This window comes from Phacochoerus africanus, chromosome 12 (assembly GCF_016906955.1).
Source record: "Phacochoerus africanus isolate WHEZ1 chromosome 12, ROS_Pafr_v1, whole genome shotgun sequence".
NCBI lineage: Eukaryota > Metazoa > Chordata > Mammalia > Artiodactyla > Suidae > Phacochoerus > Phacochoerus africanus.
In genome coordinates, this window is record NC_062555.1 from 59,616,879 (window position 1) to 59,632,639 (window position 15,761).

At 38.1% G+C, this 15,761-nt stretch overlaps 1 protein-coding gene across 1 annotated transcript in view; it reads right to left on the bottom strand.

Annotated features, from left to right (window-relative positions):
- Nucleotides 1–15,761, bottom strand: part of PLXDC2 (plexin domain containing 2) — a 407,227-nt gene that overhangs the window by 41,811 nt on the left and 349,655 nt on the right. Inside the window, exons 11-12 of the mRNA XM_047755528.1 lie at nt 12,018–12,168; nt 10,268–10,306 (exon numbers count right to left, since the gene is read on the bottom strand). Of these exons, the coding sequence (XP_047611484.1) occupies nt 10,268–10,306; nt 12,018–12,168 (190 nt within the window). The remainder of the gene's footprint in view (nt 1–10,267; nt 10,307–12,017; nt 12,169–15,761) is intronic.

Below are 15,761 nucleotides of genomic sequence, written 5' to 3' on the forward strand. Positions count from 1 at the left end.
AAATTATATATTTTTATGTTATTGAAGGATATATACTTTTTCTATTATTTTACCTTAAAATCATTGTATTATTTTACCTTAAATCATTTTACATATTTTGCAAACAATATATAGTTGGATCTTGTTTTTTTTTTTTTTTTTTTGTCTTGTCTATTTAGGGCCGCACCTGTGGCATATGGAGGTCCCAGGCTAGGGGTCTAGTTGGAGCTACAACTGCCGGCCTACACCACAGCTCACGGCAATGCTGGATCCTTAACCCACTGAGCACAGCCAGGGATCGAACCCAAAACCTCATGGTTACTAGTCGGGTTCGTTTCTGCTGCAGCACAACAGGAACACCAGGATCTTATTTTTAAAAAGTCAGTCTGATTATCTATATTTTCAATTGGGATGTTTATTCTCTTTACATTTAATATAACTATTGGTAGGGTTGGATCTGGTCTGCCATTTTGCTATTTGTTTTCTTTGTGTCTATCCATTATGTGGTCCATTTTTCCCTCTTTCTTGCCTTCTTTAGGTAAACAGATATTTCTTAGAATTCCATTTAAATTTAGCTCTACATTTAAAATTTTTTTCTTTAGTAGTTGCTGAGCATAATGTTGACACATGTTAAAATCACTATGGTTGAAATTTTATCCAATAAGTTGTTAATTTATTACTGTATCTGAAATAATAACATTTGGTCACAGTAGCCTACAGTACTGTTATAAATCAGTATTAAATCATTAACGCCTGTCCTTGCCACCCAAGATACATTTTAAATCTTGCATGGTATTATTTGAGCACTACAGAATAAAAACTAAGGCAAAAATTAGTCCTAATGGAACAGCAAGCCATTGAAAAACTAGCTGCGGAAAAATATTAAACTAAATGTACCGTCTGATGCATTTTAAAAAACTGTCTTTAAAGCTTAATGCCTTTTAAAAAGTAGCACATCTTACCTCTCCAACAAATTTTCCGTTTTTTGTTGCTATCGCTTGCTTACACTTGATCAGCATATTATATGAGCAATAAGCCATGATTTAGGACACAGGAAAACATTTAGTGATGTCATAAAACTTCAAGGATTGTCATCAAGATCAGCAGGCTCCAAATACACTTCGGCATTAGCAGTGGGCTCCTTTTTCTGTTCCCTTTGGCAATGTTTGTCTTTTAACCCCTAGACATTCTTCTCTGACCTCTCCTACTCATTCTCGCCATGTTACTTTGTTTCCCACTTTAGTGAGAAGACAGCAAGCTCAGATGAACCTGCTCAACTTCTCCCTCTCACCTAGCTCCTCACCTCCATGTGGACCGACCCACCCAAGCTTGCAGACCTGTCACTTCATTCTCAGTCATCTCAACTCCTTTCCTCCATGTCTTCTTTCTCCGCAAAACCTCTACCAAGTAAATATGCTCCTAAAAGAAAACAACACTGTCAACAGCAGAAATCTATGCTTACTTTCTCATCAAGATTCTTGAAATAATAGCATGTCCTGTTTGATTTCAATTTCCTTAATGCCTATGGACTTCTCAGATTCTATGTGGGGGTTGGCCAACTGTGGACTGTAGAACTGTCAGGTCAAGGTCAGCAAATGTCCACATGCTACCTAACCGAATGGGCATTTTTCTGTTATTTGTTGTTTTAACTTGTCTGTGGCATTGACATCGTTCCCTACTTCCTCTGGGACTTTTCTTCTTCTACCTTTGCGTCTGTGATACCACATTCTTGTGATTTTCTTGCCTTTGACTCTGTTTTTAGTTTTCGTCACAAAATCTCAAATGCGTGTTCCTTCATTAGTCCTCTGCTTGTTTCACTTTTACATTATTATTTTGGAATCTCATTCACTCTGATAACTTCCACTATCATTTTGATTTGGAGGATGCCTAAATTTATATCATTTCTTGCATTTCTCAAGTGAATTTCATATCTGCATAGAAAAATACCACATGGACGGTTGGATGTCCCACAGACACCTCAAAGTCAGTATGCTCAAAGTAAATTCATTGCCTCCACCCAAAACCTGTTCCTCTTCCTATATCCCTTCTTTACAGCACCCTCACCTGCCCAGATCACTAAACCCATGTCCTGGGAAGCACCTTAATCAGCTTCCTATCACATAAATCACACATCCAACCAGATAGTCATTGTGTAGCTTCTACTCATCAAATACTTATCTCCTGTTCATTCTGTCTTCTTTATTCCTACGATCAACAACTACCTGAGTTTAGCCTCTCACTATTTTTTCTATGGATTACTAGTATAGTCTCCTAACTAGGTTTCCTGGCCTCAATCTCACTCCTTTCCCATCTGTTACTCAGAATCCTTCAAGAACAACCTACTAAACATGGAAAGCTTTTCAGGACACTCCCCTGCCTAAATGATGTCAGGGCTCCCCAGAGTCTTCAGGATAAAGTTCAAACTCCCTTGTCTAACATAAAACTCTATGAGCCCTAAAGCCCCTGCTTATCTTTCAACCTCATCGTCCTCCACTACCTGTGTGTATCTTTACCCTAACCAAATGAACTGTGGCAACTCTTCTGAGTTAGCCAAACACATTTTGATGTTTCATGCTACTGACACCCTGTCTTTGCTAATCCCACTGCTGAAATGTCATCCTCCTGTCCCCCGTCTACACAAAGCTTAACCACACTTCTAAACTTAGACCAAGCATCATCTTTTCTGGGAAGCTTTCCCATAAATCCAGTTTTATTTATTTATTTCTATTTATTTGTTTATTTTTCCTTTACCAGTTTTATTTAGGTGCCTTTTCTCTGCCCTCATTGTTTTTTCTTGAATCTATCGTTGCACTTTTCACACTATACTAAATTATTGATTCCCTCCTCTATCTCATCCCACCGGTCTACCTGCTTCCTCGGAGTTAGCATAGACCTTGTTTATCTGCGTATTCCCATTTCCCACCCATGGGCATGACAGAGAGTAGTTAGGAAATGTTTCTTGAATACATGAAATCAAACTAAATCATGATCAAAATTAATCTAATCTTCTGGTGACATACACTTTATTTCTGTAGCATGAGGCAATTAACCATGATCCCTAGACGGTTCATTTTTTAAGAAAACCATAATAGTAATTTTACACAGGTTTAGTACTCCACAAAGGGTTAAAATAAATACCAGGTCACACAAAAACCACTCCTAGGGCCCCTCATAAATCTCAGGTCCCAAAATCTAATGGTATATGGAAATGTCTTTCTTCCAACATGAGGTTCCCAAGCCCAGGTTTTTGACAAGAGAGTCAATAGAGAATTATGTAAGAGATGAGCACAGAAAGAAAAGTAGCAATCAGTCAGTGAGAAGATATAGTGAGACGTTTTGCTGATGGCAAATGGAAAGTGTATTTAGAGCTACTTCTTGGAAGCCATGTGTGTTTCCAGAGAGGTTCTTCTATATCATTTGTTCTATGTTCTATCCACAGTATAAACTCTACAAATCCTGTCTACAAATCAACATAAAGGAGAAAATGTATATTCCAATCGATTTTCCTTTTGCTTTCCTATGCTGGATAATAGGGGTTTTTTTTTGTTTTTTTTTGTTTTAATCTTTTTAGGCCACGCCCATGACATATAGAGGTTTCCAGGCTAAGGTTTGAATTGGAGCTGTAGCGGCCAGCCTACACCAAGCCACAGCAACATAGGATCCGAGCTGCGTCTGCGACCTACACCACAGCTCACCACAACGCTGGATCCTTAACCCACTGAGCGAGGCTAGGGATAGAACCTGTGTTCTCATGGATGCTGGTCAGATGCGTTTCTGCTGAGCCACGATGGAAACTCCATGGATAACAGTTTTTTAAACAATTGGGTCGAACAATGAAATTGCAATTTTTGGGCGTTCCTGTTGTGGCGAAGCGGAAGTGAATCCGACTAGTAACCATGAGGTTGAGGGTTTGATCCCTGGCCTCGCTCAGTGGGTTAAGGATCCGGCGTTGCTGTGAGCTGTGGTGTAGGTCACAGATATGGCCTGGATCCTGCGCTGGTGTGGTTGTGGTGTAGGCCAGGGTTACAACTCTGATTTGACCCCTAGACTGGGAACTTTCATATGCTGCAGGTCCAGCCCTAAAAAGCAAAAAAAAGCAAAAAAAAGATAAAGAAATTGCAAATTTTGTAGGTCAAAAATTGTAAAAAAGAAAAAAAATCAGCATTTCATGTGGTTCAACAAATACAGAAAGTGTAACTTTGACTAAAACAAATAAATTTGTAACAGCTAAAATGGACTAATTTTCACATATTACACGAAAAATGAGTTATAACAAATGCAATGCTTTTGGGTCTCTTGCCTGAGCTGAGCAAGACACATTCTCAACGTGTAGACGGGGTAATTTCTTGTTGCCACAATTAAAGGGTTGCGTTAGAAGAGTCAGGAGGCAAGGGTGAGGAACAATGGGTGGATTCACTGATATTCAATCAGAAATGCCATTTTTATTTTGGGGACTCTGGCAGAAAAAAAATCAAGAATTCACTCAGCTCTTGATACCAGTGTGGTCTGTGAGCTGGTGGTGTCTGGATTATCTGAGAGCTTGTGAGAAGTGCACTGCCGAGATCTGGGCTCCACCTTGGAACCGCTACAGCAGAAAGTGCATTTGAATGAGACTCTCTCTTCCCCCTAAGAGTCAGATGCTTCTGAATATTTATGAAGCATTGCCTCAGACCACCCGTTTTCAATTGAACTTTACATGAGAATCACCTGGGGGCTTAAAAAGTATTGACACCTGGGTCCCAGCTCTCTGGGTTCAGATTTAATTGTTATGGAGAACAGTCTGAGCACTAGGGTTTTATAAGCGAAAATAATAAACTTAGAGGAGAACAGCCAGTGGATTTCTGGGTACAGAAGTTGAAAACCACTGCTCTGGGCAAAATTTTAGGAGAGAAATTCTTAATCCTAGGGAACATTCAAAATAATAACATTCAAAATAAAATTTTCACTGTTAAGGCACATACAGACTTGGATTAGAATTAGTGCTATCATGAAAAGGAGCCAAACAAAGCAAAAGATAAAGCCAAATGCCAAGACACCTTAACAGTTTTAGAAACAGAAAGTGATAGATATTCAATAGCCTGTCAAAAGGCAATAACAGTTTCCCTTTGCTTACAAGACTCTGATCTACCTGAAAGAAGTAGATGAAAAAAATAGCAAGGGAAAGTAGAGAAAAAAGTGAAGATATGCTACTTTGATGATTTATGTATTAAAGTCAAAAAATAACTTGATTGAATGATAAATGAAACACTAGACACTTGATCTGTCAATACAGATGAGGTAATAAAAATATAACTTTGGAAGGAGTCTAGTGAAAAAGTCAGAATAATGTTCTAACATTTTATCTTTGGATGAAAAGTCATATGTTGAGAAACAGGAAACTAAACTCAACAGAATCGGAATATATTTTTTATTTAAAAAATTTTTTTTGGCCACATCTGTGGCATGTGGAGGTTCCCGGCCTGGGGATGGAACCTGTGCCACAGCAGTAACAGTGCCAGATCCTTACTAACCCACGGAGCTACCAGCAAAGTCCCAGAATCAGAATTTAGACCAACTATTCCATAGTTCATCCAAAGTGTTTCTGTATTAGCTCTTTGAAATCAATCACTTTGCAGATTTGTACCCCAGAATTAACTTTATCATGCTCTGTAAACTGTTTAATGCAGCTATTTTAGCATCCTTTTGATGAAGACTCCACCTTTCAACTCAAGAATGCAGCCTCTCAGAATCCACATTTAGCATATTTCCCAGCAGTAAGAAGGAATGACACAGTACCACCTGCGTAACAGATCAATGCTGTCTGAAGTGCTCATACTTTAAATATCATTAGCAATTACAAACTTACATTCAAATATATATATGTGAAAGAAACTTAACTATCAAAAGGAAGAACCTTTAGAGGAGCCAAGAGAGGATGCAGTTTGGGGTACTCTGATAAATCTCAGTCAACACCTCTTAAATAATAACATCAATCACAGGATTTTAGCGCTTGAAATAATCTCAACATCTGCAGTGCAGCAGAATGGCACAACTCAGTTTGCTAATTGAGCTGAACCTGGTTGAAGATTTCACTTCTCAATTATAAGACTTTGCCATTGATTTAACTGGCAAACCCTTTTCAGCCCTGGCTATAATTTTATCCAGTTTGGCATCTTGAGGACATTTATGTTTCTGTTTAAGTGCTGGGTGTCATTTGGAAGCAGCCTCATTAAATGCCAGGGGAAATATTTAATGGTCGTACCTTTTAAAGTACATAGCTAGATAACTCCTTAAAAATGTTAACTCTCCTAATAAGCTTTTGCCAGAATTTGAAAACTCAAGGAAGGTGTGGTTTTAAATGCTTGTAATCAGAATCCACAGAAATACATATATTTAAAGAATACATTCTAGAAACCCCTTAATGGTGAATGAAACCTGAATTTTTAGAGAAACCAAGAAGAAAAAAGAACTTAGATTTTGAACATAAACACAGAGTAGCCCTCAAGTTTGCAGAACTTATGCCAGTGCTTCTGACACGACTCAATTACACGGGAGAGTCCATGCATTGTGATTTTCAAAGAAAGGATAAAATGGAGATGAATACATAATTACACAGGGAAAGGAAATTTCATTTCCAAATACTTATAAGTACAGTGGGTTGTTATAGAAAAGGAAGAAGAATGTATCAGATGTGAGTAAAGTGGCATCTCCCATGTGAAGTCTCTGAGAGGCCTGTCCTACACCAGGGAGCAGCTAGCTACGCTGTGAGGCTGCCAAGACCCTGAATCCGCATCAACACAGCACAGAGTCACATCCTGGCTCTGCCACGTACTAGTCAGGTAACCTTACCTTTCTATACTTTTATTTCCTCAGCTATAAAATGGAAATAATGCTAGGACCAACTCACAACTCACAGTTTATGTACATATATATTAAATACACTTTATACACAGACACACAGCAGTAAGAATGGTGCTTGGAACAGGAAACAGTAGGTGTTTTTTCCTTTCTTTTTTCTTTTCTCCTCCCCTTTGCCCTCCCCTTCGTCCTCCTACTCCTCTGCCTCTCCTGGCTTTCATATAAATAAAGAACAGATATGCTAATTATTAGACTTACGTATTGCTCGAAGCTTAATATTATAAACATGTGACTAGGGATAGTTCAGTTGGAGATAAAATGCTATCCTTATGTTGGTTATTCTGAGATTCTGTATTCAGCCACTTAACAACTGAATCAAAGCAGTATCTTACGAAGGGCACCTGTGCTCATTAGGAATCATTCTTTATTTAGATTTTTTTTCAGCTGCTTTTCTCCAAATTATTTTGAGCTTAGAATTTCCACTCAACCCTGAAGACTACAAAAAGTCTCCAGTCTAACAACTAGCCTGAAACTTGCCGAGGCTCTACCTAGACCTCATTTAAATGGAGCAGGAAATGCAGTGCACAGCTGAAGATTTATGGAGAGTGACTTGGCAGACTGGAGCTCGGTTTGGTTCCTGTGAATGAGAAACCCTGTTGTGTGCCTTTGGTGTCCAGATGCTCAGAAGTATTTTATGTTTTCATATCAGGGATGAAGGAGAATCTCCTGGAAAGTGAATGTATTATCATGTCAGCTGTGGATTCCACTAAGAAAATCAACTACTTTAACCCATAGAAATGTCCCAGGAAGACTCAGAGATGAGGTAAATCCAATATCTAAAGATGATGGAGGTAAAGTCAGAGTCACTGGTATCTAGATACATAATGACTACTTTGAAAAATGGCACCTTTTTTTTTTCTAGAGAAATACAGACCTCTAAATTAAAATGCTTTTAAGAATTAAAGCAAGAAAGAAAATGTGCTGAATTTCTCTGCAATAATACGCAGCAAGTTATAAAAATGTATTCACTCGCATTTAAAAAAATTCTCAGTAAATGTGAGAAAACATTTAAATTAGTATCCTTTTTCATTGTTACCTCAATCTTGCAAAAATGTTAAGCTGGAGGGGGAGGGGGAGAGAGATTCAGAATCCTCTTTGCAACATGTTTAATTAACTCATGAAGTTGGATTGAAATTGGCAATCCTTCCTGCATCTCCACAGTCCATAAAATAAAAAGCCACGACAGCATGTGATCTTAATAAAGTTGCTGTAAAAAGCAATGTGTTCCTTCCTGAAGGAACATTTACCTTAATCCTGGTCAGGCTGGTCTGCTCTGACTTTTAGGAAAAGTGCTTTGCAAACAAGCAGAGCCATGAAAAGAGTTCCGGTGTATAGACATATTTCAGTTTCATTGTGATATTTTGGAATTCTGATGGATGTCTGCTGCATATCAATGATCTAAATATCTGAAAATCCAACAGTCGACTTTTCTAGTATGAAAAAAAGGAAAAAAAGTCCTCCATTTCAATCTTGGAATTTACTTAACGTGATTTCTGAGTGCCGTAAGATAGTTCTAATGCACTGCATTAAGAAAATCTTTCAGTTGTTATGATTCCTTACTGCATTAAACAAAACTAAAGATTTTCTTTGGGATAATTGGTAATATTCTAGAAAACTATTTCCCAAAAGGTATTCCACAAAACATTAAGTCCATGAGATGCTATTTGTAAAAAAAAAAAAAAAAAAAAAGTTCTTATGACCAAATAGTGGAGAAATGCCAGACACTACATCTTTATTCCCACCTTGAAGTTTCTTTAGAATAAATGTGCTCTGAAAGCAGGGAGTTTGTCTAAGCCTTGTTCACTGCCGTAGCCCCAAGCAGGTAACAATGCTTTTTAATTAGCGGGCACTCGGGAAGAGTAAATGAATGACTGAACGAAGGACCAGTAATAGCTCTAAATAGTTCTCCAGCAAATAAGTTTATTTCACTTTCTTTTACCCAGAGCATCTCATATCATTCGATCACTAGAAACTTTTGCTTTTTCAGTTAACCCATAGAATATTTTTGTGACATTAAGGAAAAAAGAAAAGGCAGCATAGAGAATAATAAAACAAACACACATGTAAGCAGTACTCATGTTAAGAGTTAAATGTAATAAATACACAGAAGTCTCTGGGGACCCTTCCTCCATTTCATTCATCTCATGCTACACACCCTCCCTCAAAAGGAGGTACCCCAACATTAGGACTTATGTTCCCGTGAAACTTACTGACATCCTGCTCTGAGAAATTTTGAACTGGGGAGTTGCTAAGGTCCCTTCAAGCACTAAGATTTATTTAGCTTATATATTTGTGGCAAATGTCATCTGTGAAACTACCCACTTACTGCATTAATACAATCATGAGTAAGAAATGAATGAAAGAGAGCACTGTGATACAGAAGCAAGACAGTGGACAACTGATGCAATAATGATACATATGCAGAGGCAGAGCAGCTTCTCTTTTCAATGAACTGATATGACTCTAAATCTAATCTCATCTAAGAAAGCATAGAATACTTGTTAGTTGACCTAGACCAAGTAATTTAGGAACTATTCTCTACAATTATAGAGAAAAACATCCTTAATAATGTACATATTGGATTCTGCCTTACTCAGAATATCATCTGGAGTTGCAAGAGTAAAACTGGGTCTAGATCAATGTCGTATACCCACATTGACATAAAAGATGCTGCTGAGAAGAGGAAATCCCCTTCCTGAGCTGAATGGACAATTGCTAATAACACATCTCTTTCATCAAGATCTAGCATCCTGCAATAGACCCGCATACATGCGCTAATATAATTTAATTGGAAAATAATTATTTTTAAATATTTAGTCAGTATCTTTCACAGCCTTGTTTTGGTAAAATCTCTTTTCCTCAAATTTTCAAGTCCCATCACAGATATGTAATTGTCTTAGAAAACTTTAAGTATGCTATTTAACTAAATTTTTTTTGTATGTTTAATTTTTGTTCCTTGCTTTGCATAAAAAGGCCTAGTACAGTATATTTCCATATTGCTGTGTTGCTTAAGTTTATTTTTAAAGGATGTTAAATAGTCAATGCAGTGGAAAAAACAATTGAATCCAGTATTTATGCTGTGCAGCCACATATGCAACTAATAAACCAAGGACAAGAGCAACAAGGAATAGCAAGATATGTGGATAAGTTTTCACTTTATAATTGGTCATTGCCTATAGTTTTATAGGAAAATACGAAGATGGGAATTTCATTCCACTACTGCAACAGTTTTACTTTTCAAGCCAACTGCTGAATTCTTCCCATGTTGAATACCAACAAGGATTGAAATATAACCTCACTCTGTATTTAGAAGCCCACAACTCCTTCCTTATATTTAAATGAATGAAATAGTTTCTAAAAATACTTATAAAAGAAAAATATCAGTTCCTACCTCCATTATCTTTTAGATGTAGAGCTATCTTGGTATCATCTGGAAGAGAAAGTCAAAGTTATTATAACAGAAAAAATTTTAAGGTACATAAATCTTATGATCAGTAATTGCCTACTAATGCCTTAACTATAACAGGAATAGATTTTGATATTTTGTCGAGTTAATTTCTAGTATAATGAGAGCAAATCTTAGCTTATCTAATGTAGTACTAAATTTTCTTACTGAGATGCAAGATTCAGACTTTAGTATTGTATGATTTTCTTAAGAGCTGTGAGACAAGTATAGTTATAACTTTAATTTAAAATACATTTACTTTTAATTTTCTAAAATGACATTGTAATTAGACTCTAGTCTTTATTCATTTAAAAAAAGATAATTAAGAAAATTCCAAGTTAATTGGAATAGCAAAGATTTGTCAATATTTACAAATTTAACTTCAGAAGTTAAATGCTTATTCACTGCTAACACATATGACCAAAATCATATACAAAAAGATCTTGTCCTGTGTGAACAAAATGTAGAACATGCTTTTTTATGTCAGCAGTTGTATTTCATTCTAAAGGGAAGGACTCAAATTACAGAAATATTTTCTCAGGCTATATAACAAGCCCAAATCATATGGATTAAAATATAATATTGGTTTGAAAAGCAATAAAATATATTTAGCAGCTGTCTTCCACCTTAATTTATCACTTTATTCCAGCTAACTTTAATATCCAATTAAATTTCAATTAAAAAGATTCAAGTTTAATTTAATTATTCAAATGAAAGCAAGATTTATGAAAATAAATAAGACCATCTCCCCCTCCCCAAAGCTTACCCTTGGCTAACTAGTCTCACATTTCTCCCTAGTGGTACTGTTTAGAAGAGATGGTTAACAAATTTTGGTTAATATACCTTCCCCAATGAATTGTGCTCATGCATTAATATTCTCTAGGATTTTTGTATTCCCTGGCAAAGGAAATGTTTTTCAAGTACAATTTCTGTGCCATACACAGCACCTCTCTATAGGCTATAGACCAACACATTTTATTGACAGTATTCAGGCAATTAGTATACAATTTGAATGGCATATACATAGAATTATCTACTATTTAGAACCCCAAATCAATGGACAGTTTATAGGCATTTTGCCTTTCTATCTTGTGACTAAAATACTGAATATAATTATTCAAGTTAAGCAGTATGAAAGGAAATCTTTATTTCTTTTCTAGGGAGGACTAGTAGCCAGGATCACTATTAAAAACTAAATCTTAATAAAAGGCATCCATGCATTTTAAAAACGTCCATATTTTTATTCCATAATAATGTTGTCTTTTTACTTTTAGACATCCCTAAGAAATCCACTTTGGGGAGTTCCTGTTGTGGCTCAGTGGGTTAGGATCCCGACTAGTATCCATGAGGATGCGGGTTCAATCCCTGGCCTTGCTCGGGGGGTTAAGGATCCAGTGTTGAATGAGCTGTGGTGGAGGTCAAAGACATGGCTTGGATCCCCCGCTGCTGCGGCTGTGGCATAGGCTGGAAGTTGCAGCTCTTTGATTCGATGATTCGACCCCTAGCCTGGGAACTTCCATATGCTGCAGGTGCGGCCCCCAAAAGCAAAAAAAAATAAAAAATAAAAACATTTTAGAACATAATAGAAATCCAGTTTGCCAGTGAATAATTTTCCCCTCAGAGAGCTTTTCCTGGACATGTCTTCACAGTGACCTTTCCCTCCTTCAGTAAGAAAGCAAAATTATCTCCAGGGCACCTTCTGTGGGCAGGCTGGTGGGTGGCTGGGAAGTCGCTGCTCTTCTGGCGGTTGTCAAGACCCTAAATTGTGTGGTTGTTGCTCCTGTGGTTGTGGTGGTTTGAGTAGAACTTTCTACTGGCTCTGTGGTGTCGCACATCTTCTCTTTTGACTAATAAGAGAAACAAAGGGGAAAACAACGTAAGAGTGACCATAAACACATTTTTAAATTATATCAAAGATGCTGGGCTGAAAAGTACAAAAACCTCTCAAATCAAGATGAGGGATACACGATGTTTGTACAGGACTATATTTATGGATCTTACTAACTTACAAGGTATATAAAATAGACAAGAGGAAAAAATGGATGTTAACAAAGCATTTCCAGCTTTAGATATTTGGGTTCCATCATGACTGCTGTTACATTTTCATATGACTATTTATTGTAACCTAAATTTTATGTCAATGTATTTATAAAAGACATGGTGGGAAACGTTCGTACTAGAAGGAAACCACGTGCATAAAAATAAGGTTGAGAGAGTTCCCGTAGCAGCTCAGTGGTAACAAAACCGACTAGTATCCATGAGGACGAGGGTCAATCCCTGGCCTCGCTCAGTGAGTTAAGGATCCGGCGTGGCCGTGAGCTGTGGTGTAGGACGCAGACCTGGCTCGGATCCCGTGGGGCTGTGGCTGTGGCTGTGGTGTAGGCCGGTGGCTGTAGCTCTGATTTGACCCCCCAGCCTGGGAACTTCCATAAGCTACAAGTGCGGCCCTAAGAAGCAAAATAAATACATAAATAAATAAATAAATAAATAAACAAACAAACAAACAAAGGTTGAAAATATGCTCAGATGTATGAAGAAAGAAGGAATACCCTCACATCAAATTGGTAATGCTAGATTTAAAAAATGTGGTAACTGTTCCATACTACTTTATTGTTTCAAAAAGAATCCACCATAGGTTGGATGGATATTTAAACTTAAAATTTTGTTCTCCTTTATGAAATATTCAAAACCACCCAAGCAAAGGATTGAACAGCACTCACGGAATCACTTAGTCTATTTTCTTCCTGGCAGAGCTACACGAGGAAAAAGTACACATCATATTTTTCATTTACAACTCACAAAAATAAATAATATGACCTTTACTGCTAACGATCTCCAACATAAAAACTTTTATGGTTTAGAAGTTGGCATTCTCCCTACTTGTTTGTGTTTCAAAGAACTCCATCCTCTGGCAGCCTTGAGTAGTAGACAACTATTCTGTACATGCATGGTACTTAGACTGCATTTGAAAACTATTATTTTTTTTTTCTTTTTGGGGCTGCACCTGCAGCATATGGAAGTTCCCAGGCTAGGGGTTGGATCAGAGCTGTAGCTGCCTGCCTACACCACAGCCGCAGCAACGTGGGATCTGAGCCCTGTCTGTGCTCTATACCACAGCTCATGGCAACACTGAATCCTTAACTCACTGAGTGAGGCCAGGGATAGAACCCGCACATCCTCATGGATCCTAGTCAGATTCGTTTCCATTGCTCCACAATGGCAACTCCCCTGAAAATTATTATTATAAGTACTTTTCTTAAACTTTTCTTGTCGTGAGTGAAGTACAATGCACCTTGCTGCTGCTTCGGAAAGAGGACCGAGATGGCTTTCTTCTCACTAATGAGATATGATTCAGCTTATTCTCTTCTTTGACATTCTAGCGACCATTCAACTCCTCAGCCTTTAGTTCCTGCGTCTGCTCAGCCTCAGTGATCTTAGAGTCTCCTGGACTTCACTTTAGTTATCAACCCCACCCTCTGGACCTTCTCTGGAATTGTTTAAGTTCTGAAATCAGAAATTCAGTTATCCTATTTTCAGTTCAGCATGTAGCTGGTCCTGCACATTCTTCTTATCTTGTGACTTCAGAGAAAGCCCAAGCACAATGATTTTCTTCCTTTAATCTCTTTCTTCCCCCTACTGCTTTAACCTCTCTTTGCAATGCCCTTAAGCATGTTGCCCCCCCTTTTTTCTTTTCCCACAATACCTTCTTAGAAAATCTGCAATATTGACCATAGTTTTTTTTTTTTTAATCTGTCTTTTCCATGCCTTCTCCAAAGTCTGCACAGGTGGAGAATAGCCACACAGCCCATCCTGCATCCTCAGCAGGGCCTTCGGCACCGCTTGCAGTGCCGCCCTGATTTGCTAATCTCCTCTCGCATTATCCTCAGCATCAATTTCAAACCCTTTCTACCTAGAACTGCCTTCCCATAATGCCGCTCCCAGTGTTACCTGTGGGCTCACTTTTTATTTATTTGATAAGAGTGTCATCAGCAAGAATTCTCACCATCTCTACTCTGGCCCAGCTCAGCCTACCTTCTCAGGTATTGTGTGAATATGCTCATTTGACCCCTGCCTTTCTCTTCAATATTTAATCTCTAATTACCTCCTGTGAGCACTTAAACATACTCAAGCATATCCAATCTTATTTTAAAAACTCCGTCTTCCCTCCTCTCCACGTGCATCCTGACGTTATCCTGCTTTTCCTCTGCTCACAATAAAAAATTCCAGAGAGACTGATGAGCCTCGGGCTTCTCAGATTCCCTCAGTCTTGTTCTTAGCCAACCCAGCTTACCTGAGTTTTTCTCATCCCAGTGTTTCTAGATATCTCCTTATTTACTAAATCTTCCAAGTATACTCTTGATATTAGCACTTGGCACAGTCTGTCCACTTTCTCATCTCGGATTTTGTGACACACACTCACCAGTTTTCTGATACCTGTCTAACAACTTCTCCATTTCTTTCTGTCCCTTAAGTGATGGTGGCTCTTATGGATCTTTCCTGACCCGCTGTTGCTCTCCATGCACTCTCAACAGCAGTGTCCTCCATACCCGTGACTTCAATTGACGTCTTTATGTTAATTATGCATAAATCTCTAACTCCAGTCCACACTCTTCTCTTGGATTTTAGGCCAAATAGTCATCTATTGACTCACATGCATGTGGATGTCACAGACATCTCAAGCTCAGTAAGTCTAAGATGGAACTTGTCACATATGATTCTCTTCCTGTGTTTCTATTCTCAAAGAACAGAATTATTTTATTTATTTATTTATTTTTTGTCTTTTTGCCTTTTCTAGGGCTGCACCCGAGGCATATGGAGGTTCCCAGGCTAGGGGTCTAATCGGAGCAGTAGACGCTGGCCTCCGCCAGAGCCACAGCAACGAGGGATCCGAGCCGCGTATGCAACCTACACCACAGCTCATGGCAATGCCGATCCTTAACCCACTGAGCAAGGCCAGGGATCGAACCCGCAACCTGATGGTTCGTTAACCACTGCGTCGCGACAGGAACTCCTCAAAGAACAGAATTATTAATCACCCTAGTGTTTCAGCTAAGTCTTGGATTTGCTTTGCTTATGGCAGTAAAGGCAGACTAAAGACCCCAAATTGTCCTCCTGCCACAATACAAGTAGATTCTGGATTAAACATAAATCTTAAAGGATTGCTAGGATTTTTAGGAAGTAAAGAAATTCTCCAAAGGAACCTTTCTTTTGCCTCCCCCACAAAACAAAACAAAGCAAAAGCTATGTGCTGTAAGGAAAGTCAGAGCAATATATATCAGGCAAAGTGAAAAAGACAAACAGGGTTTGCTCTGACGGTAAAAATATCAAAAATTAATTATATTCTGAGAAGACTGAGAGCAGCAGTAGATGGGGGAGATAAATCCAAACCTCTTCTCTCCATACTAAGGCAGGAAAGCATGGTAGCCTCTAAAACCCTCAG